This window comes from Periplaneta americana, chromosome 12, assembly GCF_040183065.1.
Source record: "Periplaneta americana isolate PAMFEO1 chromosome 12, P.americana_PAMFEO1_priV1, whole genome shotgun sequence".
NCBI classification, from domain to species: Eukaryota; Metazoa; Arthropoda; class Insecta; order Blattodea; family Blattidae; genus Periplaneta; species Periplaneta americana.
The window spans coordinates 173,370,943-173,398,890 of NC_091128.1; the positions used below are offsets into that span (position 1 = coordinate 173,370,943).

General features: G+C 35.6%; 1 protein-coding gene across 6 annotated transcripts in view; it reads left to right on the forward strand.

Annotated features, from left to right (window-relative positions):
* Positions 1-27,948, forward strand: part of LOC138711203 (acyl-CoA synthetase short-chain family member 3, mitochondrial) — a 330,810-nt gene that overhangs the window by 265,825 nt on the left and 37,037 nt on the right. For 5 of the 6 annotated variants that reach the window (XM_069842584.1, XM_069842585.1, XM_069842587.1 and 2 more), the window contains exons 4-7: positions 12,741-12,885; positions 14,529-14,673; positions 20,264-20,360; positions 24,528-24,739. In XM_069842584.1, coding sequence (XP_069698685.1) covers positions 12,741-12,885; positions 14,529-14,673; positions 20,264-20,360; positions 24,528-24,739 — 599 coding nt within the window. Of the gene's footprint in view, positions 1-6,829; positions 6,952-12,740; positions 12,886-14,528; positions 14,674-20,263; positions 20,361-24,527; positions 24,740-27,948 lie in introns of those variants that run through there. The other variant, XM_069842589.1, reaches the window with a different exon arrangement.

A 27,948-nucleotide genomic window follows, 5' to 3' on the forward strand; every position in this document is an offset into this window, starting at 1 on the left:
GCTTTCGATTGTTGCTGTCCAAGGCCCCTTATAGACGAAGTCATTTGTTTTTTATTTCATTATACGGCCTTAGATGGCAGTTATTTTAATTTTAAAACTCATTTATCTCATTAAATATCAGTCCTATCAAAATTTTTCAAGGAATAAAACTTATCGAAAATTATATTTAAAGAAACTTTTGTTATGTAACATTTTTCACAAAAAGCAATAATAAGCGAGATATTTCGATTTATTTAAATCAGACCCCCTGATAACCCCCTTTTAAATAATGTATTTTCAATGCCATATAGCCTAAAATCTAAGTTACAACGAACTTAATTCATATTCCAATTTTCATCGAAATCTGTTCAGCCATTATCGCGTGAAAAGGTAACAAACATACAGATAGACAGACAGACAGACATACAAACAAAAATTTCAAAAAAGCGATTTTCGGTTTCAGGGTGGTTAATTATATATGTTAGGACCAATTATTTTTGGAAAATAGAAAATTACCAGAAAAATTTCGGCTACAGATTTATTATTAGTATAGATGTATTCAGTGTGTATTCTAGCCGAGACCAGCTTCTAGATGAATGCCAAGAAATTTAACTGAGGAAAACATGTCAGTAATATTTCTATTAAATATCTACCGTCTTATTAGAATTAATTCTGAGTTTATTGGCATCATAACAGTTTTTTATTGTTGTTTTCTCATTAAAACATCATTTTGCTGAGAAGGTCCAAGTGCCAAATTGTCAGCAACATGAGTGTCGAGGCAATTATCCCCAATGCTGGTTGGGAAAACATTAATATCAGTGGCGTAGCATGAAATTTTGAGCAGGGGAAGCTAACTCAAGTTGTTTTTCTTGTACATATGAGAAAACGTATTACAAAAATACAGTCTTAAAATAAATAGTAGTCAATTTCAAGTCAGCAGTCGAAGATTGGTTGGAACCTCGTAAGTAACACCAATAAGACATGACCTCAAATGGTACGTAGTAAAATATGATTTCATATCTCTAACAAATAGACACGGTCATTTGTTTTTTAAATCGCACTTTTGTTCGTAAGTCAGTCTTGATAATAGAATTGTCCTAAAAATTCAAGTAAATCGGTGTCAGGAACTGTTACTTCACTCATTATTTATTATATCAGCCACAGTCCACACTAACACTTCAACTGAACACAACTGACGAAAAGGGATAACTCGGAAACTACATTATTTTCAATGTAAAAGCTAGCTTCTTGCGAGCCTTGCGACCAGGGTAGATAGATAGATAGATAGATAGATAGATAGATAGATAGATAGATAGATAGATAGATAGATAGATAGATAGATAGATAGATAGATAGATAGATAGATAGATAGATAGATAGATAGATAGATAGATAGATAGATAGATAGATAGATAGATAGATAGATAGATAGATAGATAGATAGATAGACAGACAGACAGACAGACAGACAGACAGACAGACAGACAGACAGACAGACAGACAGACAGACAGACAGACAGACAGACAGACAGACAGACAGACAGACAGATAGATAGATAGACATAGGTAGGTAGATAGACATAGGTAGGTAGGTAGACATAGGTAGGCAGGCAGGCAGGCAGGCAGGCAGGCAGACAGACAGACAGACAGATAGATAGAGAGATAGATAGACAGACAGACAGACAGACAGACAGACAGACAGACAGACAGATAGATAGATATTCAGATATTTAATTAACCGTTGGAATGCAATTATTCATGGCAGGGTAGTTTAGTTAGAAAAGGATGGAAAATCTGCGGGGTGGGTTACACAAAAGAATGAGTGAAAGAAACTAGTTTGTTTGGAAGCTGATGTGTGGAGGCTTCTTGTTTACTGCTGCATCACAAATCACCCTGAGCTGCCGCATCATAATATTTAACGCATTAAATATAAATTCTATTAAAATTAATAAATAATTTTGTTCATAACCTGGAGGTTTATTATGAAATTATTATTAATTGGCGAAGGTTAGCTTTTTAGCTTACATTGACGCTTCGCCACTGATTAATATATGTAATGAATAGCACAGGACCAAGAACGGAACCTTGTGGGACACCAAACTTGACAGGTTTAAATTGAGACATTGCACCATTGTCTGCATGTTAAATATGAATTTAAAAACAAAATACTAGAATTATTAAAACCATACAATTTCAGTTTTTGTAAGATAATGTCGTGGGAAATCGTGTCAAAAGCTTTGTTAAAGTTATAAAAACGGTTTGACTTTTAAAGCACCAAATCACTTCAACAAAAAAATTAACTATGGCTTCAATTGCATTATGGTAAGATCTAAAACCATATTGATTAACAAACAGGCGATTATATTGTAAGTAATTTATAATTTGATTATTTAACCAGGGGCGTATTTTGCGAACAAAAGAAAAAGTTTATAATATAACATAGTGTAATAATTTTGTATTATTAGTTTTACCACAATAATTAAAATTAAAGTAATTGTTAGATTTATATGCGCTCTCTGCTCTCGAAAAGAAACAAGTTGTCAAGGCGCCATCGCTGGAGAAACCGCTTGCTACGTGAGGTAGCCTGTGACCGTACCGCGCACGCTGTCCTGTCGCATAACTGCCCACCCCCCCCCCCTCTCTTCTGTTTCCATCGTGCACTGTAGGCCGGGTGAGTTGCCGCTCTCGTGATCGGTTTCTTCGCAGGCGCGAAGCAACAAACGCTTAGCACGCTAGCTCTTGAATGTAATTGTGTTCTTGCAGTGCAGTATTTTAAATTTGTGATTTGTTCGAGTGTCTAAGAGTTATATTAATTGTGAATTATTAAGTTTTTAATTTCCCAATTAAGTGATATTGTGAAAAATATGGCAGAACAAGTTTCTGGAGAGGTTTGTGTTGAAAATGACTGTGTAATAGAAGGTTTATTAAAAGTGCCTTTTAACCGTCGTACATACAACGAGGAAGTTGAAATTGTGAAAATGGAAAGACCAACTCCTGAGTTAAATTTGTCCATGGACGTAAAAGAAAAACAGCGTGAGTACACACGCCATTTCACTTCAACATCATATGGTAAGTGGAATTGGTTGTGTGGTACTTCTAAACTGTCTAAACTATTTTGCTGGCCATGTTTGTTATTTAGCCGCGAAACTAATGTGTGGTCAAAAGAGGGTTTTCTAATATCAACTCCCTTCGAACGGCAGTCCTAAAACACGACAAATCAAAAGCTCATATTTGTAGTAGCATGAACTTTGCAAACTTTGGGAAGACAAGAATTGATTTACAGCTAGATAAGCAAAAAGCTCTACATATCAACCAACACAATGCTCCTGTGGAAAAAAATCGGGAGATTTTACTGCGTCTTATTAACGCAGTCTGCTTTCTAGGAAAACAAGAATTGGCTTTTCGGGATCATAATGAGAGTGTGGAATCAGACAATAGAGGAAATTATATTGAATATTTAAGTTCCTTAAGTGAATTTGACCATTTACAGGCCAATCATCTAGAGAGTTCAACAGTATTCCGTGGTACTTCTCCCGCAATTCAGAATGACTTAATATTTGCTATAAGTGGGGTTATGATAAAGATCATAAAATCTGAAATAGAAGAAGCACCTTAAGCGGCCATTGTTGTTGATGAAACAAGTTACTGCTCTAATCAGAGTGAATTGCCCACTGCTTTAAGATACGTCGATAGTACTGCCAATGTTCAAGAACGGTTTATAGGATTCACAAATGTCAGTTCGGGCAAACCTGCTGCTGCTTGTTTCAGCATGTGGAAGGTGTTATAGCAGAATACAATGTCGGCAATAAGTTAATTGCACAGACTTACGATGGTGCTTCAGTTATGGCGGGAAATATTAATGGCTTAAAAACAAAAGTTCAAGGACAGTATCCTCAAGCACTATTTGTCCATTGTTACAGCCATGTTCTCAATTTAGTTTTGCAACAAACTGCTTCATCCATTCCAGAATGCCGCATTTTTTTTTTCAAAACACTGTCGGGTTTAGCTGCATTTTTCTCATCATCTCCTAAAAGATCAGAAAACTCAAGGAATTTATGAACAAGAAACTCCCAAAAGTAGCACCAACTAGATTGAATTTTACATCTCGGCTTGTAAATACAGTAAAGGAATACAGAGAAAAACGGACTGCTTTCTTTAAAAATATCATTTGTAATGACTCTGAAGAAAACTGGGATGATGCTGTAAATGTGCAGGCTCAAGGATATTTGAATTTTTTCACACAGTTTCAGAATATATTTCTTCTTGAAGTCTATGCTAGAGTGTTCGCACATACAGATGTGCTCTACAATATTATTCAGACAAAAAGTCTAGACATAGCATACTGCTTGCAAGAGGTATCAAAGTTAAAAAATACTATATTCGAGTTCAGACGTAGTGGGTTTCCGTCCATATGGAGTAATATGGAAAATGAAAATTCTTCAGCCAATACACTGGAACCACCATTAAAGCGAAGAAAAGGAGATGATGAATTGAAATACAGGCAGCTGTACTACAGTATACTAGATCGTATGCACATGGAAATTACTGACAGATTTTCTGATTATGGAAAGCTTCAGTTCACATATCTTCTAGATTCTCAAAAATTTTCTGCTTATAGAGAAAACTTCCCGAATGAGGCACTAAACAAATTATTTCAGTTCTATAACAGTCACTTTGATCAAGTACGTTTGAAAAATGAATTAAGTGTAATATATTCAGCAGAAGTCTTTGATTTTTCGAACAAACCTATCCATGAAATATCTGCCATATATGAAAACCAGCTGAACCAAGTTATTCCTGAAGTCCTTAAATTGGCAACATTAATTGTGACAATACCAGCTACGTCAGCATCAGTAGAAAGAACATTTTCTGCGTTGAAGAGAATAAAATCCTACTGTAGATCAACTCATACACAAGAACGTTTATCCGGCTTGGCACTGATGTCCATTGAAAAGTCATTTCTACAAAAAATTCGCAAGCGGTCCAACTGTAATTTCAAGTCATCAAAGTATTTTCGTCCCAATCAAGACGTCTGGAATTCATATATAAATAGGTAAGGAATTTTATTATAGGGACTTTAAAATATATTTTGTGTAACAATAGGGTCAGTGGTAACCCAGGCCCTTAAACCAGTATACGCCACTGTATTTAACAGGATTTCAAATATCTCTGAGTGTGTTGGAATTATACCACAGTCTAGTATATACAGTCACGAAGCTCAATACGTAGTAAATATGCATCCATAGATAGTTGCTAACCACTAGCATCCCTACTATCGCCTCATCACAGACAATGCGAAATAGTACCGCCACAGTCTATTGTTCCTAGTACCCTTATAAACTCAAGCTTCGTGACTGTATATACTAGACTGTTTTATGACCTAGATATTAAAGCGTATATAACAATAGACTTAACAAAAATAATCATAGTATAAAATAATGTCTGTCCATTTTCAAAAATTATATAGACGTCTTAAGTGATAGTTTTGTCGATTCCCTGGTGTTCCTTAGTTTTACACACATAAAAAATCTGAAGGCTATTAAAAATTCCACCGAATACGGTCTATAAAAATTACGAAACATATCGGTGTTTCCTTACCAGAGATGTAGGCCTACAAAAAAAGGATAAGTGTTCAGCCATTCCGTGATAAGTTACAGTAACGTAAACAATTTTTTTTAAGCTCTCCAAGCTCACTTGTAAACCATCTGAAACACTTATCACGACCACTATGGCTGTGTTTAACAGTATTCAAAGGAAATATAGCGTCAATTACATTCAATAAAACAGTTGTAAAATGGCTAGCTTTATCATTAATATTTTCAGTATTGTAAAGTAAAAACCAATTTATATTATTAAGTAAAGAAATAAAGTAAGCAATAGTAAAGTTACTAATTACATGAGAATACATTGTGGTATTGTTATCATTGTCGTCATCAGATATTAACGTGTTTCTAATTAAATTGGCTTTGAATAAAATTGCGTCGTGGTCAGAGAAGATAGTCGGGATGACTTCCGCGTTAGATATATCACTGGAATAGTGGTAACAATATTATCGATATCAGTACCGGAGAGTTCAGATTCTCTTATATTGTATCATTATTCGGACTACCCGTTAAAATACTTGGTATAGCTACTTTGAAGTGCTCGAAAATGTTCCGATTGCTCTCTACTCTCGACTGCTGCACAATCGATTGTATGAACCCAGCACAGGGAGACATTAGCTCCATCTGTTGTTTCATGTCAGTAGGTCGGATGAACTGTAGCTTTGTTTGCCTGTCCTTAAAAACTGAACATTAGCGTTAGTGAAATGGTAGCGAAGAGTGAAGATTAGTTCAATTTTGATTAGTCAGGAACGGGTTTGTGAGTTTGTCATTTAATTATACTAGAAGCTCACATCATCTATATATATATATATATATATATATATATATATATATATATATATATAATTTGAACTGGTAATGGAAATTACGGAAAACGGCTGAACTGATTTTAATAAATGGCCCCTCATTTTGAAGCTTGGAACCCAAAGTTTTTCGGAAAAGTAGTAGTTTTCAGTGAAATGTCAATTTTCCTACATAATTTTCCTATTTTCCAAAATCCATCTGTTGTCAGTTTTGAGAACTAATGTTATTGAATCACGGCCGACTCGATTGAATTTCAGAACAAAACACACACTACAATAAACAATAGGCTATTACACGAAAGCCATGACCTGCAGGATTGCCGACATATTTAAAGCTCAATTCAATTTGTTATTAAAAACTGATTCTGCAGTGTAGGCCTATAATTTTCTGAGTACAGCTGTGTATTGGATATTCAAATCTACGAAACCTGAGGTGGTTTGATGACATTATTACCATTAGAAATTAAATATTATATAGTTAATATCATGATGCGTCTATTTTTCATTAATTGTACATAATATTGATGCTATATTGATGACATGAAAGTGAAACGTTTTGAGGTTATGTAAGTAAATGTAGAGAATATCTTAATTTAGATCTTCATTTCTATAATTTACTGAGTGATTGCTATATATAACTACAAAACTTAAGTAAGATAATAATATTGTTATTAAAAATCAAATATTTTTATACTTATTAACCCAGTGGGGTTGGGTCTTTTTCATATACTTAATGGCGGTGTAGTGTAGATATTGATATGTGTCATTGTCTTCAGTATTGGCTTGAGAGATCGCAAAAATTACAGTTCCTAAGGAAAGATAAAAAGATATTACTTACTGATAAAATAAGAGGCCTAGAAAATTTTGTAGTCTCCAGATCATTTCAGCAAGATCTCTTAGTAGGATAAAATGATTTTACGCTCTACATTTCAAGTTCTACATGCAGCAGCTATACGAAAATACTATTGTTCGAAAGCTTAGCAAACCTGACATTTTTTTTAACTTTTTCCTACAATCCACAATGACCTGAAATAGCTACTGCTATCGTCCTGACATTGATACTTGTGTTTTCGCGTTGAAACTCAAAAACTGAAGTTGGATAGGTTCAAGAAAAAGTATTTGGCCTAAAAAATCCATTCAGATGGAATATGTTTCATTATTATGGAAACAAATAACTATCAAAAAGACAAATATTCTTCATTGACAATAAATCTGAAAAATTTTTATTTGAACGACTAACGAACTTAGTTTCCAGCAGCATTTGCTGCACAAGCCACTAGTATTCTTTAATTAGCGTAGAAGTGAAACAATTTAAAAAATCTTGAAAATTATTGAGTATATGAGATCAAGAAATCAGCGAATTTTTATTTACATTATAATCTTATAAATTTTGCTTAAAACAATACAAGTTTATACTTTTACAAATAGTTTATCCACACAATATAATAATAATTATATATATATATATATATATATATATATATATATATATATATACTAGTTATTTCATATTATTAACAAAAATGTTAATGTTTGATATATTTGCGGATCAGTAAATATTCATTAGATTGATTCCATAACATTAATGTGATTATTTCGCTCCTGCAAAGAAGACCAGTTCCGTAGAAGAATTCGTTCAGTTTCAACCAATCACGATCATACATCACTGTAACACCACAGTCTAATACTTACAGTCACGCAACTCATACGTATAAAATATGCCAACATTTGACAGCTGGCGCGACAGTAGCCCTCTAACGGCAGGCAAGTTAAAAGTGTGCACACTACATATGATAACACATCAGAAAACGGGTTTTGCGTACTTTATTTTATATTTTTATGCTATACAGTAAGTGTATATGTTCTTATTAATTTTACTTTAGAATCCTAGAAGAATTTCACACGCAGTTGATCTACAAGTTTCAGAAGCTGGGAATAAACGTAATTCTTTCTGCTCCTTACAACTGAATCTTGGCCCTGATCACGTATCATGCTTTGAAATAATATAATTGTTCGTACGTGGACGGTTAATTCAATTCATTCCTAAATATATTTATGAATCATTGGAACTCTATATTTACTGTGAGAAGAGTCAAAATTAGTAGCTTCAAAATTGTAGGCCATATCTCGTAGGGTACATCGCGTGGTGAACTCCTCTCCCTATTTCCTGAGAAATTAACTATTTTCCATACCGAAAATTGGGGTAAACTCGGCCGCTGAGATTAACTTGAAGATAAAAAAGGGGAGGATTTAAACCATAATATGACATTGATTTATGAAGTTCATTATTTTTCCATTTCTTAAGAACCGGTATTTCCTTTATTATTTTGAGTCACAAATAGTGCTGATATTATGGTGTAAATTTTTATGGCAAGTTTACCGCATTTTACATTACATTTCCAGTTTTCACACATAAGCTTAATTTTAACTTATCCTACCTATATAATACGTAATTTACATGCACTTATTATTAATATGACGTAGGTGAGAACAAATAAATGAACACACAATTGTGTTGAAAAAATTGTAACTTCAATATTAGCTCAGAAAATGTAGGCCTAATTTTATTTCCAGAGCAGAAGTGATGTAAGTCAAAAATGGGTAATGAGGGTTAAAGTAAACATTCTGTAAAATACAGCGCAAAGTAGCAGTTAATATTGAATGTATTTGAACTATTAGTAGTCAGTGAAGAGCACGAAGGATATATTAATTGCTACTTTGCACTGTACTTTACAGAATTTTTACTTTAACCCTCATTACCTAATTTTGACTTACACCACTTCTGCTCTGAACGGCTCAAATAATCACTGGGAATGTAAAATCAACACCAATAACAGTTAACAGTCATGCAAATTATTACAGAAAAGATTGCTTTTTATATTAAATTTAAAAAGGCTGTTTTATTTCTTGAAAACTTAATACGTCTGCCACATGAATCTACACCAACACATCAGAAATTTTAACGACACATTCCGGATTTATTCAAGAAGTGAATATTTCGCAAAAGGATTATAATACTCCATGAATTCTTGAAAAATTAACACCATGATCCCTACTTGAATGCAATATAACATTCAACTTCTGAAAAATATAAAGAAATAAACACGAATACAAAAATTATGGAATTACTTGCATTAAAACTCTAGATACATTATTCAAAATCGGAATGGTTACACATTTACACACATGATCTCTGCAAAAAAATAATATACTGTAACAGGTATCTACTTTGACATACAAATAGGTAACTGATTACTAATAAATGTTTTATAGAACACAATACGTAGGCTACCTACAACGTGGATTATTGGTTATGACTGATTTAAATTTTCTCTTGGTCTTTAGGGAATCTGAAGACGACAAATTCGGAGATTTAAACTTGTTGTTACTGCAATTTTCGTCATTGCACACATTGCCTCTGTTCCGACGCATGATTAAAACTTTTATAACATCTCGCATCCCTTTAAAGCACGTGCTGGCTGTATCAACCCTATGACCAGTGCCTTGCCTGCCGCTTGGGCGCTAGTGTCGCGAATGTTGGCAAAAAAAGTGTTGAAGTTGCGCGACTGTAAGTATTAGACTATGGTAACACCTTTGGAGAAGTACATGGTCTCTCCGTCACTGGCAGTGCACGGCGCATAGATATAATAGCTTTCAAGGAATCTACAAGATCTGGATTCATAATTGATCCCACTGTGCGTTTCGAAACGAATGAGGAACAGCCAGCAGAAGTGGATAAGGAAAAAAATATCTACAATCCTACCATTCCATATTACCTCCAAAAGTACCAGCTAGAAGAGCTTGAAGTAATCGGACTTCTGGTTGGAGCAAGAGGTACCGCTATTCTCTTCATGAAAGATGTGTTTAAGAGGCTTGGAATACCTACATCTATTATTCCGATTGTAACCTTAGCTGCATTGAAAGGATCAATTGCTCTCCTGAAGCATTACCTATATTCGAAATGAAACCAAGTTCAGTAGCATTCTTTACTTTTTTGTAACACTTGGCTCTCTAAAACTAGGTATATTTCCACCAATCATAAAATGTATTTGCAGCTACTTGTAGAAGTTTCATTCTCAAAACAAAATTAATGGTTCACTGAACTTGTAAACATTTAAGTAGCCTACTCTTTGTCCCTTGTGACAGCTCACGAATAGTAAGAAGCAACGAATTAGAAAGAGAAGTCTTTCTAACTCGTTAGTAAGAAGATTTCTAAATTATAAATGTCGAAATAATCTTGTCGCACCTGATTCGCAATTGTCTACATATTGTCGCACCTGTTTCGAAATTTGTTTCCGGTTAGTACAGGGAATATTTAGAAGGCAGTGACACCTCATCCTCACTGAAACCCTATGTACAAATTAACGAGTAGGCCTAACATCATAACCTTATTATGAACAAGCTACGAAACAATAAATCAGCATCTCATCACCAAATATCTTTACTTTTAAAGGATGCCGAGTTCATAATTGTACTTTCAATTAGGAGACATAAGTGTTTGTTAAGATCCAAGGTCGAAATAAAGAATGTCATGGCAAATACGTCGATTTCAATGCGTCCAATCGAGGTAATATTGAAGGTGTAATCAAATGGATGACGTGAAACTTATTTTATTAAGTCCAACAGTATGAGGAGCTTTATAATTAATGAAATTAGAATTATAGCAATGTAATATGGTTGACTGCTTCCTTGGTCTGTTGGTCAGTACGCTGGCTTCCAGATCAGGAGGTCCCGGGTTCGATTCCCGGGCTCGGCTCCCGGAGTAACCTGAACACACGTTTCAGCGTCACATTGTTGACAAGTAACTCCATCTGTGAGCACAACCATAAAGCATCTAATAGATGCTATAGAGTTACCAACAACGAAAAAAATAATATGGAGAAAGAACATATGGGATGAGATTGAGAAAAAAATACTAAATTAACCAGGTATGTCCTTCATAGTTTAAGTTGCAGAGCTATTCATTTTATTTCCAGGTTCAGTTCAAACCACTGTAATGAAATAATGCGCTCTAGCGGTAAATTACAACACTATTTGATGAACAATTCGGAACTGCGGACAAGTGAGCGATACTATAATAAAAATCCGAATGCAACGAACGAATTTTTTTTTTCCGGTAAATGCCAACCTTTGCCTACGTTAAAAGGTAGGCGCCCACTTACCGGAACGGATCCGTACGGAGCGTTCGGATTTTTATCAGGCAGTACATCTCACTTGACGATATGTGTCAGAGGAAGAACAATTATTTGTATACACCTGAAGTCTGACTAGTGTAATATGTAGCTATACTTTCTCTTACTTGCTATATGTTTCGTTAAATTGTGGTAATCATTTAATTTTAACTCTTGTTTTCTCCGTTTTTAATAAATGGCGCTTGGCCCACTGTGGCTCCCTCGAGCTTAACTTTATCCCATGTTCAGAGTTGTTTTGTATTCATTGTAGAGATCGCGTGAACTCAGGAGAAATAGAGGAATCCAGAAAGTCAGCTATACCATAGAAGAATTAAATTTTTCCTATTTAACTAGGCAATCTCTCTCCCTCTGTCTCTCTCCCTCCCTCTCCCTCTCTCCCTCTCCGTCCCCTCTCCCTCTTCCTCTCCATCTCCCTCTCTCCCTCCCCTCGCTCTCCCTCGCTCTCCCTACCCTCTATCTCTCCCTCTCTCTCCCTACCACTCTCCGTTCCCCTCCCCCTCTTCCCCTCTATTTCCCCATCTCCCCTCCCCCCTCTCCCTTTACCCTCCCTCTCCCTCTCCCCCACCCCCCTCTCCGCCCCTCCCTCTCCCTCTCCCCCACCCCCTCTCCCTCCCCGTCTCCCTCCCCCTCCCTCTCCATCTCCCCTTCTACCTCCCTCTCCCCCTCTCCCTCCCTCTCCCCACTCTTCCCCTCTCCCTCCTCTCCCTTCCCTTCCCCTCCCTCTCCCTCCCCTCCCTCTCTCCCTCCATCTCTCCCTGCCCCTCTCCGTCCCCCTCCGCTCTCCCTCTCCGTCTCCCTCTCCCCCTCTCCCTCCCCCTCTCTCCCTCTCTCTTTCTCTCTCTCTCCGCTTTAGAATATAGCGTAATATTTATCATGTTTTTAGATATGCTCATATTGTTGTGTTAGTGCTTGCAGTCCACCATACAATTTAAAAATGTTGACTTCTGGTATAAAAGTATATTCCTTTGCCTAAGAGAACAAGTCAGCCTATGTAACGCATAATTCCCTTACAACCAAGTCATTTGTTTTCTTTTCCCAGTTCTGCGCTCGAGTCTCGACTACAGTAATTCAACATAAGTACCGCCATTTTATGACCTCTATTGAATTTCTTTCAGAGCCTCAAATCGTACTGCCTCACAACGACTGTCAAACTGTGGTTTCAGGTTTGTGGGTGGAGAGCTGAATGCGTGCTACAACGCCGTGGACAGACACGTGGAGGCCGGGAACGGCTTGAAGACTGCCCTCATCCACGACAGCCCCGTGACCAACAGCGTCAGACACGTCAGCTACCTGGAGCTGCAGGACAAAGTAACTGTTAAATCTATTATTTGAATCCGCAAACTTCTGACCCAGCGTTTCTCAAACTTTTTTGAAGTGGGGACCACTTTTTTAAGTCGGAACATTTCCGCGGACCACCTTACTCTTGTTCCCGTTGAAAGCTAATTTATAATTTTTGTAACATATTTTAATACCAGTATAGGCCTACATATATTTTAAAATACAAATAATTAATTAAATTAAATTAATTTCATATTAGTATTTACTAATTAAGCTAATGTTAATAGAAGAAAATTCATTTTTGTTTCTTTAATAATTCGAGGCTATTAGAGTTTGGATAATCTTTAACTTATTAACTACAAAAACTCATGTTAATGAGATAGATGAGCCTGCCGATTCTTGCACAGTTGTTCTATATTTGGACGTATGCTGGTAAGCTTAAGTCGGAGATCGTCACATACATCGAGTCGATTTCGGCAGCCTACTTTGTTTTTATTAGAGTTAGTGATGAAAACCCTTTCTCACACAGATACGTAGAAGCAAACTGAACTATAATCTCTAAAGCACAGTTCACTATATTCTCTTTTCACTTGTGTTGAGGTCCAGAAATTAACCATATCTTCCGCTTGGAATTTCACTTTAAGTCCGGTGTCATTCGAGAGTTCAATTAACTGTTCTCTTTCACTCAATGAAAGTTTGTTAGTTTCAATATCGTAATGAAAGTGATGAAGCTATGAAAATTCGTCATATTTACTTGGAAAATAAGTTTAAAATTGAAGACCGTTTTTGCAAAACTTGCTAACTGCAAAATTTGCAAAATTGAGATTTTGGTGAATTCGTTAATATAAAACAGGCCTCTACACGATGTCAAAGTTATCTTAGTAAAATTGCGTTATTTATCTTCATTGTAGTGTGTCAAAGTGTGATGGTTGCACTTATAACCTACTTGTCTCCATTCAGTTTTTGTGTCTCCTGTAAAATTTAGTTTTTTCAGTTAGCAAGTTTTGCAAAAACGGTCCTCAATTGTGACCTCAAAGTTGTGTTATTGGTGTACGACGTACAGTACGTGACCATTTCAATGTGCAGACTGGGTATCGGCAAAACTATTAAGAAAGTCATCAATACATGAAAAGGTTTGGTCCTCTGTTATGAATTTGGGTGGTCCCTTGCTGGATTTCAGGCGCGGCGCCAGATGTGCAGGGAAATACCACATTCATAGTGCTTTAAACCCCTCTTTTGTTATTGAGAGTAGCGTGGGAAGTCGGTAGACGGATAGGGTAATAAAGTTCATAAAATTCAGTACTGGGAGAAAAAGTGAAAGGCGATTGCCTTGTGTCATTTCCAAACTCTGAGATTTTCAGCTATAGTGTGATACGCAATTAGTTTGAATTTTATTTTTTCTTCTGCATTTTTTGAAGGACCATAAGAGCAGACTTCGAGGACCACAGGTGTCCGCGGACCATAGTTTGAGAAACGCTGCTCTAACCCATTGGCTACCATAGTAACCGAAAATGACGGTGAATTTTAAAGGACGAAATGCCTTAGCATGGCTTCTCTGAGAGGGAAGTGAAACTGTAGGTCCTTGTCGATGATGCATCAAGTAGAGGACATGTCCGCATGAAGGCCGACGTATGGTAACCCTAGTTTTCTAATATTAATTGAAATCTCTCCAGGTTTCGCGACTGGCCGGAGCAATGGCCGATCTGGGGGTGGGACGCGGGGACAGAGTCCTCGTGTACATGCCCATGATTCCGGAAGCCATCATAGCCATGCTGGCAACTGTGAGGCTGGGAGCCGTGCACTCCGTGGTGTTCGGAGGTAGGTTGGCATTACCCTCCTTTATTGAGTTGGGAAAAATCTGTGACACTATCTTAAAAATACGTCAGCTTGGAAGAAATAAAATTATACTCTCAGTCTGCTATTACCATATTAGGTCCATCTGATTTAAGAATGGACAATTATTGGCTCTTTATATACAGGGACATCACTTTATTTTTACCAACATTTTTAACATTAACCTGGCTATACTCGGAAACACTGTTGTCTCCTTCCATTACAGGAATTTGGTGTTACTAGTGCAATATGTATTTTTTATTTTTTATTTATTTTAGTAGGTTATTTTACGACGCTTTATCAACAGCTTAGGTTATTTAGCATCTGAATGAGATGAAGGTGATAATGCCGGTGAAATGAGTCCGGGTCCAACACCGAAAGTTACCCAACATTTGCTCATATTGGGTTGAGGGAAAACCCCGGAAAAAACCTCAATCAGGTAACTTGCCCCGACCGGGAACCGGGCCACCTGGTTTCGCAGCCAGACGCGCTGACCGTTACTCCACAGGTGTGGGCTGCAATATGTAAACATATCATTTTACTAGGTATAGGAGGAGAGAAAAGTAGTGTATCCATTTATGTTGTAGGGAAATACGATATTACGATTTTCAGTTTGATCATCACTTTTACGGAATTTATCAAAATACAGTAGAATAGTAACATTTTTTTTTCAAAAACTCAACTTTTCAGGCGGCTATGTTCGTTATGTAATGTCTACTTTATTTAGCATATTAATTATCGATGTTAACATACCATATAGAGAGTGCATTTAAATTGAGGGGCTCATAGGTAAAAGGGTGTAAGTGCATTAAAGTTACTTTTGAGAAAATGGGGTTTAAATATTTAAGCTTTCGTAAAATGGGTGAAATCTTTATTTAAATTTTAATGTGTGATGCGATTAAAATATCCCTTTGCCACTAAAATTTTAGATACTTTTGCTTACACTGGATGCACTTAACTCATGTTATTACAAAAGTCACTAGCATTCCTTTGCTTCTAGCCACCTCAATTCAAAATAAGCTAATATGAATTTTTTAACAAGTTGCTGAAAATGGTTGCCGTTCATTACAATGGAGGCTTCAATTCTTTACGCATATTATTAAAAACATTTTGAAGCATATTCTCTGAAATTGAATTGATCGTTTCTTGAATATAATTTTTTAGTACGATATTATTAATATAGGTTCTTTCTTCTATAGAAAACGCAACCATATTTATGAAACACACTATACACTGCAGTGTTTACTTCACTGCTTGAAGACTTCGAATGCAACAGCGGTCGTAAGTTTGTGTGTCTGACTGGAGCAAGGACATTAGTGAAGGGGGGGGGGGGATTGAAGTACATTCAGAAATGCAGGTACAATAAAAATGCAAGTAAAAATAAAATGATGTCCCTGTATTACATAGCAGAATAGTGTGATATTTAATGCCACAGTATACAAAAAGGATAAATGTTCATCTTCCCTCTTGCTTAAAAAAAGTCCTTTGTGCAGACGATTGTATTTCCCTATTTTGACTATGCTGACATTTTACTGACTGACCTTTCCAGCGACAACAAAACGAAACTTCAACGTGCTCATAACTTGTGTGTACGTTTTGTAAGCAATGTTCGTAAATATATGATCATATTACTCCATCCCTGGAAACAATAGGTTGGCTTAAATTAGATAAGAAAAGAAATTTACATTCACTTCTCCTCTTCGAAATCTTGAACTCTTTTATTCCTTCGTACCTGTCGTCTCGCTTCACTTACCTTTCTTCCCACCACAATCTGAACACACGCTCTCGCCATGAAACAATACTAACAATACCATCCAATCGCACCTCCTCATACTCATCCTCTTTCACAATAGCCCTGCCAAGACTCTGGAATTCGCTACCTGCTAGCATCAGGGACTGTCGAAATAAAATTTAATTCAAACGCAAACTTACTAGGCACTTGGTCAGTAATTGAGACTCGTTCAGACATGGTTTCTTGTAAATAGTTCTCTTAATCTATCACAAAATATCTCAATATATGGTAATTTCATCACTATAGAACTTTGTTATTCTAGGTTTAATTTATAATTCAGTAAATACAAAAATATTCTTTGTTCTTAACTTCTATGATAAAATGTCTAGCTTTCATTAATCACGTAATCTTGTCGTACTTTAATTTTTATTGTAAATGTAATTGTAAATTTAATGTTAATTGTAATTTTATTCTTCATATTATAGTTGTAATCCCCTGGCAGAGGGGCAGAGAAGGCCTGATGGCCTTATCTCTACCAGGTTAAATAAATACTAATACTAATACAATCAAAAAGAAATGAGTAGATTCTCTAGGCATAATTATAAATACACAAATGCAAAACCTCAACAAATTGAACTAAAAGAAATAAACCAAAATTATGAACGTTTACGAGCTTGTACAGAGCGAGTCAAACCTAAGTTACCGGCATTCTTACCGAGTATCGAGGTTGCTTCTTGACGGGCAGCGTGTTGGCTTTTCCATCTTACTGTTTCCTCCAAGAACCGGCGCAGGACATAGTGCGTGGGTTTTACTTATAAACTATTTGCTCTAAGCCGACAACATGATTCTGCTGACACTTGCAAACCTTTCCACGCCGACCAAATGCTATCTCGAGAATGATGAGCGAGACTCGAAGCGCACGAGAATGACGACACGAGACGAGACGAGACTCGAAAGACAAGTGCAACGAACACAGCGGGCGAGAGCGGCAGTTCTGGTCATCTCTGGTGTCTACTATACTCGGCACAACCAACGAGTTAGAAAGAGAAAGATATAGAGTGTTCATTGCGCCGCCATGTTTGAAGAAAATTGAACGACCGTCGGTAATGAACTTATGCGCCCAAAACAAAGTGGGCGTGGTGATAACTGATATTAGAATCGTCAGCTGTCTTAATTTCGTTTGCATAAATCAGTTAAACTGAAGTGGAAAAACCTAGTATTTCGTCAAATACGTGCTAGGAACGTAATCTAAACTTATGTACACTAAATTTAAAACACTTGAGCTATTCCTAGAAGGAATGCTTAAAAGAATAACCTAAGCAAAATTGCCATGTAGTATGACAAGAAGTCCTAGCAAATATACTGAAGAAAATGTTAATATTCCTAGGTTCTTTTAAATGCAACCTGCAAGATTGCCTATAAAATGAACGAGTATGATTCGGATGATTTTATTAAATTGTTTTCCCAGTCTCTACACGTTGCAAAACTATTTACTATACCATAAGATATAGAATGAAAGTAGGCCCTATATGTAGTAAACAACCATTACCTCCAAGCTTGTAACGTGGGTGAAACATGACAAAACACGCTTTCAGTTTTTTTGTTACAGTAAAGTATAATTATTATCGAAATGTGAGCGTGAGGCCAACAGCCGGCTGGTCTGTCTGGGCCTTTCAAGGGCTGTGGCACCACAGATAATTATTAGTGTATAATTGAGCACCCACGTACAATAATGGGGTAAGTAGTTACGAAATATATTCATACTTACCCCATTATTGCACGTGGGTGCTCAATTATGTTCTTTCATGTCCTTCCAGTCAAAATACTAACAACAATACGACCTACCCCAGAGTTTTGCGTTATTTTGGATGCGAGTGTCGAAATACAATTTTAATATTTGATTGCGCTACTAGGTTTGAAACGGAATTGTAGCGGTTTTATCCGTATTTAGTTTAACTTTATTACTAGTGAACTATTTATTTGATTAATCGTTTGTCTTCGAAATAGGCCTACTTCTTATAAGCTACAGCTCATCGTCTTCTTGTATAAGCAGTGAGGACAGAAGGAGCAGAAATAAAGGATGCCGGTGTCGAAATACAGTTTTAATATTGTTTTGTTATTTGTTTTTCACTGGGTCTGAAACGGAATTGTATTGGTTTTATCCGTATTTAGTTTAAGTACATTACCAGTGAACCATTTATTTTGTTTATGCCGGGCGTTGTTACACATTTATGCATGAAAAAAAATGCTGCTAATTAACAAAGCTATGGACTTAACTTCATAAAATTTACATGAAATATGATATATCAGTTGTCTTTTTCCTTTTGACATTGCAGTTATATGCAGCACACACAAGAGGTATGTTTTTTCTTCGTTTTTGTGTACTTCTTACCTCCGTTATACAACATTGTAAGCAGACGAATTTTTACAAAGGCGGGCGCTTAGCTCAGATCTGCCGTGTTTCGCGGTGGCACCGCAAAGAGCGCTGTACAGGACAACATGGCCACTCTATAGTCTTCTCTTTCTAACTCGTTGGGCACAACATAGTGACGTACTAAAAAATCCAAGATGGCCGTACTTCAGTCTTACCAACTTTGAACGTAAATCACTAATATTAATTCTTTTCAATAAATTGAACAAATTGTCAGTGGAGAGCATTTAAAAATTGTGGAAGATCAGAATAAAACAAACTCTGAAAAAAAAAGTAAAACAATTTATACCACGAAAGGTGGTATTATGTGCCGTAAATCAAATTTGAAGAACAATTTAAATGGTCATGTCTTAAAAAAAATTATTCTTAAAAACTACATTACATTCATCACTATTATTTTCCATTTCTTTTGCTGCACATATTCCTCCTTAATAGATATAGACACGTATGTATAAATACAATTAAAAAGTACAATGAGAATTGTGAAATGTTACTTTTAACTAACCAAGTAATGAAAATTTAAAAATCATACTTGCTGTACTTTTCACGACCAATCTCTATACAAAAATAATAATTAAGCTTTAATTTTGTATAATAAGGATTTGTTTCAACCAAATGAAAGGACAACTTAAGTATTTTTATTATTTCAGGATTAATGGAGAAGGGTGATGTAATTATATATATATATATATATATATATATATATATATAATATTGTTGTATAACATTATGGAATGCTGACAAGTTGATGTATTGAATCAGCATTACACAATTCTAATATCCCGACTTTTGCCTCAGGACTAAGGGAATACTTCGACAAAAATTCACTATTCTAGAATATAAGTATGCCTATGTAATATAATATCTTAATACATATTAAATAACAGTGAATCTTAATACAACACAACATTCTAATATGTTAATTTATTGTAATATTGCAATGTAATGCTCCAAAATTTCTACTTACCTAGAAACGTACAATACCGGAAGTTCTGATAATAACAATAACAATAATTGCACCACAGAGTTGTATTATGTGATGTGATGGAAATAGTAACTTCACGTACAACTCGCAATTCCGGAATATATTATATATATTATAATCGCGATATAAAATACACGCACATATTACGTTTGAATAAATCTAGTGCATTTTAAATCGAGTAGCAGGTAGGCCTGAATAATAATTCCAAGTGTACCAACATAAGAACCACAAAATGACTAACTATCATGATATCTAGAACATGTGGGTGTTGAAGTAAGTGTTGCCAGTAGTGAAGTGAACCTGGGGGCTGCAAAAACACTAGATTTCAGCTGGTGATCACGTAATGGGGGAAAAATGTTGAAGTTGCATCTTAGTACCTCAAGATATGTTGTGCCGACAATATAGTGCTACATTTTTATTGTGTTAGGATTCGCAGCACGGGAACTGCGCATGCGCATCGAGCACGCTGAACCCAAGGTCATTATCGGCGCCAGCTGTGGCTGTGAACCCAACAAAGTTGTAAGGTAAGCACTACATGGTATATGATTTTAAAAATTCAATATCTTCAAAGATAGGTATTCAAATAAATAGGCTCTCCTTCTGCTAATAAATCTGCATTTCCTAGGTAGTTACGTTGTGCTGAAAGCTGATCCATTTACTGGAAGCTATGAAGGGAACCAACTTCTCCGTTCCATTGTTGACAGACAGTCCTGTTTGCTCGTTGGGTTATTATCTCTTTCTTCTCTGCCAAGAGTAACTCTCTGCTTACAAGGAAGTCCGAAGCAGTTTGTCTTGTGATTCTCTGTATTTTTTATTTATTTATTTATTTATTTATTTATTTATTTATTTATTTATTTATTTATTTATTTGCTTGCTTCTTTCTTTCTTTCTTTCTTTATTTATTTATTTATTTATTTATTTATTTATTTATTTATTTATTTATTTATTTATTTATTTTATTTAGTTATTTAATTATTCAATTTATTTAATTTATTTATTTATTTATTTATAGAAAGTTCCGACGAAGTTGAGAAAGAATTAGATGTTAATAGCGTGTGGGAAAATATCAGAGATAGTATCAAAATTGCAGCTGAGCAGAGCATAGGTTATTATGAAACTAAGAAAAAGAAACCGTGGTTTGATGAAGATTGTTGCATGGTAGTAGAAAGAAGGAAACAGGCAAAATTGAAATTCTTACAGGATCCAGTTGAGGAGAAGAGAGATAATTATTTCAATGAAAGACGGGAAGCAAGTCGTACACTTAGGAATAAAAAGAGAGGTTACTAGAAGGAAAAACTGAATGAGGTAGAAACAAATAGTAAGAATAAAAACATTAGAGATTTATATAAGGGTATAAAGGAATTTAAGAACGGATATCAGCCAAGGGTAAACGTGATCAAGGATGAGAATGGTGACTTGCTTGCAGACTCTCCATCAATTCTAAACAGATGGAAAAACTATTTTACGCAACTACTAAATGTACATAGGCCAAATAGAAATGATCGGGACGAAATTGAAATACAAACTGCTGAGCCATTTATACCCGAATCCACGCTTTCAGAAGTCGAAATTGCGATAGAAAATCTGAAAAAGTACAAGTCTCCAGGTATCGATCAAATTCCAGCAGAATTAATACAAGAGGGTGGGAGTGCATTATATAGCGAAATTTATAAACTTGTACTTGCTATTTGGGAAAAGGAAATTGTACCAGAACAATGGAAGGAGTCCATAATTGTATCTATTTTTAAAAAGGGGGACAAAACCAACTGTGGTAACTTTCGAGGAATATCACTTTTGTTGACGTCGTACAAAATTTTGTCCAATATTCTTTTGAGAAGATTAACTCCGTAAGTAGATGAAATTATTGGGGATCATCAGTGCGGTTTTCGGCGTAATAGATCGACTATTGATCAGATTTTTTATATTCGACAGATAATGGAGAAAAAATGGGAGTATAAGGGTACAGTACATCAGTTATTCATAGATTTCAAAAAGGCTTATGACTCGGTTAAGAGGGAAGTATTATATGATATTCTTATTGAATTTGGTATTCCCAAGAAACTAGTTCGATTAATTAAAATGTGTCTCAGTGAAACATACAGCAGAGTCCGTATAGGTCAGTTTCTATCTGATGCTTTTCCAATTCACTGCGGGCTAAAGCAGGGAGATGCACTATCACCTTTACTTTTTAACTTCGCTCTAGAATATGCCATTAGGAAAGTTCAGGATAACAGGCAGGGTTTGGAATTGAACGGGCTACATCAGCTTCTTGTCTATGCGGATGACGTGAATATGTTAGGAGAAAATACACAAACGATTAGGGAAAACACGGAAATTTTACTTGAAGCAAGTAGATCGATCGGTTTGGAAGTAAATCCCGGAAAGACAAAGTATATGATTATGTCTCGTGACCAGAATATTGTACGAAATGGAAATATAAAAATTGGAGATTTATCCTTCGAAGAGGTGGAAAAATTCAAATATCTTGGAGCAACAGTAACAAATATAAATGACACTCGGGAGGAAATTAAACGCAGAATAAATATGGGAAATGCGTGTTATTATTCGGTTGAGAAGCTCTTATCATCCAGTCTGCTGTCCAAAAATCTGAAAGTTAGAATTTATAAAACAGTTATATTACCGGTTCTTCTGTATGGTTGTGAAACTTGGACTCTCACTCTGAGAGAGGAACATAGGTTCAGGGTGTTTGAGAATAAGGTGCTAAGGAAAATATTTGGGGCTAAGCGGGATGAAGTTACAGGAGAATGGAGAAAGTTACACAACACAGAACTGCACGCATTGTATTCTTCACCTGACATAATTAGGAACATTAAATCCAGACGTTTGAGATGGGCAGGGCATGTAGCACGTATGGGCGAATCCAGAAATGCATATAGAGTGTTAGTTGGGAGACCGGAGGGAAAAAGACCTTTAGGGAGGCCGAGACGTAGATGGGAGGATAATATTAAAATGGATTTGAGGGAGGTGGGGTATGGTGATAGAGACTGGATTAATCTTGCATAGGATAGGGACCGCTGGCGGGCTTATGTGAGGGCGGCAATGAACCTTCGGGTTCCTTAAAAGCCATTTGTAAGTAAGTAAGTAAGTATTTATTTATTTATTTATTTATTTATTTATTCATTCATTCATTCATTCATTCATTCATTCATCCATCCATTTATTTATTTATTTATTTTATTTAGTTATTTAATTATTTAATTTATTTTATTTATTTATTTATTCATTCATTCATTCATTCATTCATTCATCCATTTATTTATTTAATCTGAAAGAATTAAGGCCATGAGGCCTTCTCTTGAAAATATAACGCTTGCATTACATAGCGGAAAATTGTAGTCAGTTTACACATCTTTAGAGTGGATGTAAATACAGCTGAGTGGCTGTTGAAACCCTAGGCAAATACTGTTGGTAAACATTTTGTTAAAAAAAAAATGCATTTCTAATATTCTTCATTTTAGAGTATCGTACAGTTAAGAAACACAAAATATGTTGTTGTGTAAATCCCAGTTATTCTACAAGGAATTTACATAATTATGTTTTTTTTATCAGTCTGAATTGAAGGAAAAATTTAATCTTGTATGAGTATAAACAGAGGCAATGCATCGGTGAAAATCCTAAAATTTGTATTTATTAACCTATAAACTTCAAATTTTTACCAGATCATGAAAATGTAATGTTAATACAGCACACCAAATTGCATTGCTGTATAATGTACCATTCCTGAGATAATAATTTTTAATCCCTAAATTTATATTTCATCAACATGCACCAAGCAATGTACGGTTTCAAATTTCTTTCTATAAATTTAATATTTGTCATGATTGTTTGGCCAAACACCTGTATAAAATTAGAATATATCAGTCCCCTAACTGCCCGTTGTGCAACTAAAACCAAGCAATGGATTCGGAACACTTCAAAATCTGTGCTTCAGTGGCTGACCATGATAATATCTTTGAAAAATATTGGAGTGGAAGAGGTCAAATGACTTTATTGTCAAACGCCTGGCATTAGAAAACAACAACAACATATTTTCCTCAGAAGACCAACATAAACAAACTGATTTAGGGTTTTTAAGAAACTGTTGTTACTTTTCTATTTTTTTTTATATTGTTATAATTTTTCTTTTAGCATTTTATATTATCTGCCAAAGGTTTTTTTAAAATCATATGATCATTATTAGCACTAAGAAAAAAGCCCAAATCAGATCTTTAGTTCAGTATTTATACATAATTCCTGAAAATTTCAAGAAAATTGCATGAAAACTGTATAGCGTAGTGGATTTTGAATGCAACAAAATGCCGAAAATATATATACCGGTATGTATATTAGAGAAAAATTAATTTTAAAATTCAAACATGAAAACTGTACATTATCACCATTCTGTTGCTTTAGAACTTTCCAATGGAAAGCGCCATATTCAAATAGAAAGTTTATTCATAATAAAATACTGATTTTTTTTTTTACCAAAATTTCACCGATGCATTGCTGTAAGGAAGGATTGGAACAGGGATATCTAAAACAGAGGACTACTCTTAACAGAAAGGTTAAATTATTTCCCAAACTTCGGAGAAATCTTACCGTAACATATTGTTGAAAAATCTAGTCTTTTTGCCACGCAACGATTACATTCCGAAATGCCCAACAATGCAGAGTCGCTTTACTGCCTACAGATACAAGGACATTCTGAACGAGGCCATCGCCACGTCGCGTTTCAAGCCACTCCGCTGCATCATCTACCAGAGATACAATGTGGAAGTGGCGGAGCTGGACCCCGAGTACGACATTCTGTGGGACGACGCCATAGCCATGAGCGAGCCGCATCCTTGTGTGTCTGTGGAGGCCAACGATCCGTTATACATTCTGTACACCTCTGGAACAACCGGTAAATATCAACTCAGAGCGATGCTAAGAAGTGGTTGGCTGAATGCATTTTATTTTGTGTCACAAATGTTTTCTTTTGCCGTATTTTTGTCATTGTTTAATTGTGTATTTCACTTCTGTTAGTGTAGAAGAGAAGGCCTCATAATCTTAACTCTACCAGAATAAATAAATAAATAAATAAATAAATAAATAAATAAATAAAATATTATATATGTCATATTATATGGGATACAGGGTGTAAGTGCTATACTATGCACATTGAAGGGGCAATGAAATACCGGTACGTTAAAATAAATAAATAAACTTCCAATGGTTCAGCTGTTTGGATTTTTTCCATTGCTAATTTTCAAAATTGTAGCACAACGTTTCGAAGAGTGGATCTCTCTTCGCCGTCAGGTGAAAACCTACTGTGGCTCAGTCAGACAGGCTAGCCAGCGAATAGGGATTATAAAGAATGGACACTGAGCAAATTTTCCTGTGTTTTGTTTCTCTGTGCGCCGGCGTTTAGTTCCACTTTCAAGCGCTAGAGGTTAGTGTAATCGAGCACACGCTAAGATAATGATTGAGAATAGAGTTGAGACACAGGATCCAAACATCGCCTACCTTATTGCATAATCCAGTAACGCTTTGCTTCAGATAAATTCAAGTTAACAGCTTTTCCTTATTTCTCAGTGGCAAACTAGTTGTAATAATAATATTTTATATTTCAGATATCATAAATTATATTATAAAATAATATAATACATTATAAAATTAAGTATCGAATTCGTTTAATATTTGTATATAATATAATATAGGTATATGGTTTTACTTCTCATAAGAGTTTTGTTTTTCCATTTTCAGTGCTATCAAATCATTACATATTTTAATTGTTGTTGGGGTCAACGTCTCACCTCTCATTATAAAGGAACTCTAGAGTCTAGACATTACAGTTAATGACTGATTTATTATTTTATGGATCCAATTTATTTTGTTTGAGTACATAATGTACCTAGATGTATTAATTATATGTGTTATATTTCCGCTGTGTCGACTGCTAGCTGGTGTGATGTCAGCGCCAACTCTAGGGAGAAAGCAGAATCTCACGCTCTAGCTGGCTTGAAGGTCATTGAAATCAGTCCGGTTACATCAAAGGTACCGACGCGAAGTGTCCATTCTTTATAATCCCTATTCGCTGGGCTAGCTGTTTGTAACTATCCCCAAAGTAGGTAGCAATCGTTCTCCTTTACAAAAAAAAAAATTGCTTGAAACGTTTATGCTGTTCGTGATTGTTATTGTGAGCATGATCGGTTTGTAAGAATGTTTGGGATTTTAAATAAAACGGTAAAGCCCTATAGTGAAGCCTGTAACCTGTGTTAAGGAAACTGAAATAACGAATAAACTTAAAGTTAAATTTAATCCAGTTTGATATCTCTTTTCATTTTTGATGCCATTACTCCAAACACCGTAAGCACTTAAATTTAACAAGGCGGAGTCTTCTCTTTAACTACATAATCGCTTCCCCATTCCATGAGGCCTAGTCTCGAGACAACAATGCAATTTATTGTCGAAACGAGTCGCACATCAATATGACGCCAATGAGTTCTTTTTTTTTTTTTCTTTTTTTTTTTTGCTGTTATTTATACTCGCTTTTAACACCTCTGGACATATCGTGAGTTAATCTTTTAGATGAAATCCGAAGGCCTGTGTACTATTGTTGAGTACTGGTTCTATTGTTGTGAACTAGATGGCGTCTGTAGATGTTTACTGATTTGTTACATGATTTTGATGATGAATGAAGCCGGTGATATTCAGGGACGTTGTGGCCCGAATTTCCTGACACTGTTGAGGGAAAACCCTGAAAAACCTCAACCAGGGAATTCAACCCAACCGGGAATCGAACCCGGGCTCTCTGCATAAGAGACCAGTATGCTTACTCCTATACCACAGATGTGGTCGCCAATGAATTGTTTGAAATTGTTACGAATAGACAAAATATTATATCTGTGTTAACTTATTACAGAGAATTTGATTTATTTGGAAATAAAATAGAGAACAATGTTGAGTTAGATGTTATCGGCCCACAATGAAAAAGGATCGAACTGCTAACCAAGAGCAAATCGATAAAAATGTATGCGCATTGTTTCTACAGCGTCTAGCTAATTATACAGTATGGACACTTCGCGTCGGTACCTTTGATGTAGCAGGACTGATTTCAATGACATTCAAACCATTTTGAGCGTGAGATTCTGCTTTCTCCCTACAGTTGGCGCTGACATCACATCAGCTAGCAGTCGACACAGCGGAAATATAACACATACAATTAATACATGTAGGTACATTATGTACTCAAATAAAATAAATTGGACCTATAAAATAATAAATCCGTCATTATCTGTAATATCTATACTCTAGAGTTCCTTTATAATGAGAGTTGGGACGTTGACCCCAACAACAATTAAAATAATATGTAATGATTTGACAGCGCTGAAAATGGAAAAACAAAACTCCTATGAGAAGTAAAACGATATACTTATATTATATACTTACTTACTTACAAATGGCTTTTAAGGAACCCGAAGGTTCATTGCCGCCCTCACATAAGCCCGCCATCGGTCCCTATCCTGTGCAAGATTAAGCCAGTCTCTATCATCATACCCCACCTCCCTCAAATCCATTTTAATATTATCCTCCCATCTACGTCTCGGCCTCCCTAAAGGTCTTTTTCCCTCCGGTCTCCCAACTAACACTCTATATGCATTTCTAGATTCGCCCATACGTGCTACATGCCCTGCCCATCTCAAACGTCTGGATTTCAAGTTCCTAATTATGTCAGGTGAAGAATACAATGCGTGCAGTTCTGTGTTGTGTAACTTTCTCCATTCTCCTGTAACTTCATCCCGCTTAGCCCCACATATTTTCCTAAGCACCTTATCCTCAAACATCCTTAACCTATGTTCCTCTCTCAGAGTGAGAGTCCAAGTTTCACAGCCATATAGAAGAACCGGTAATATAACTGTTTTATAAATTCTAACTTTCAGATTTTTGGACAGCAGACTGGATTATAAAAGCTTCTCAACCGAATAATAACACGAATTTCCCATATTTATTCTGTGTTTAATTTCCTTCCGAGTGTCATTTATATTTGTTACTGTTGCTCCAAGATATTTGAATTTTTCCACCTCTTCGAAGGATAAATCTCCGATATTTATATTTCCATTTCGTACAATA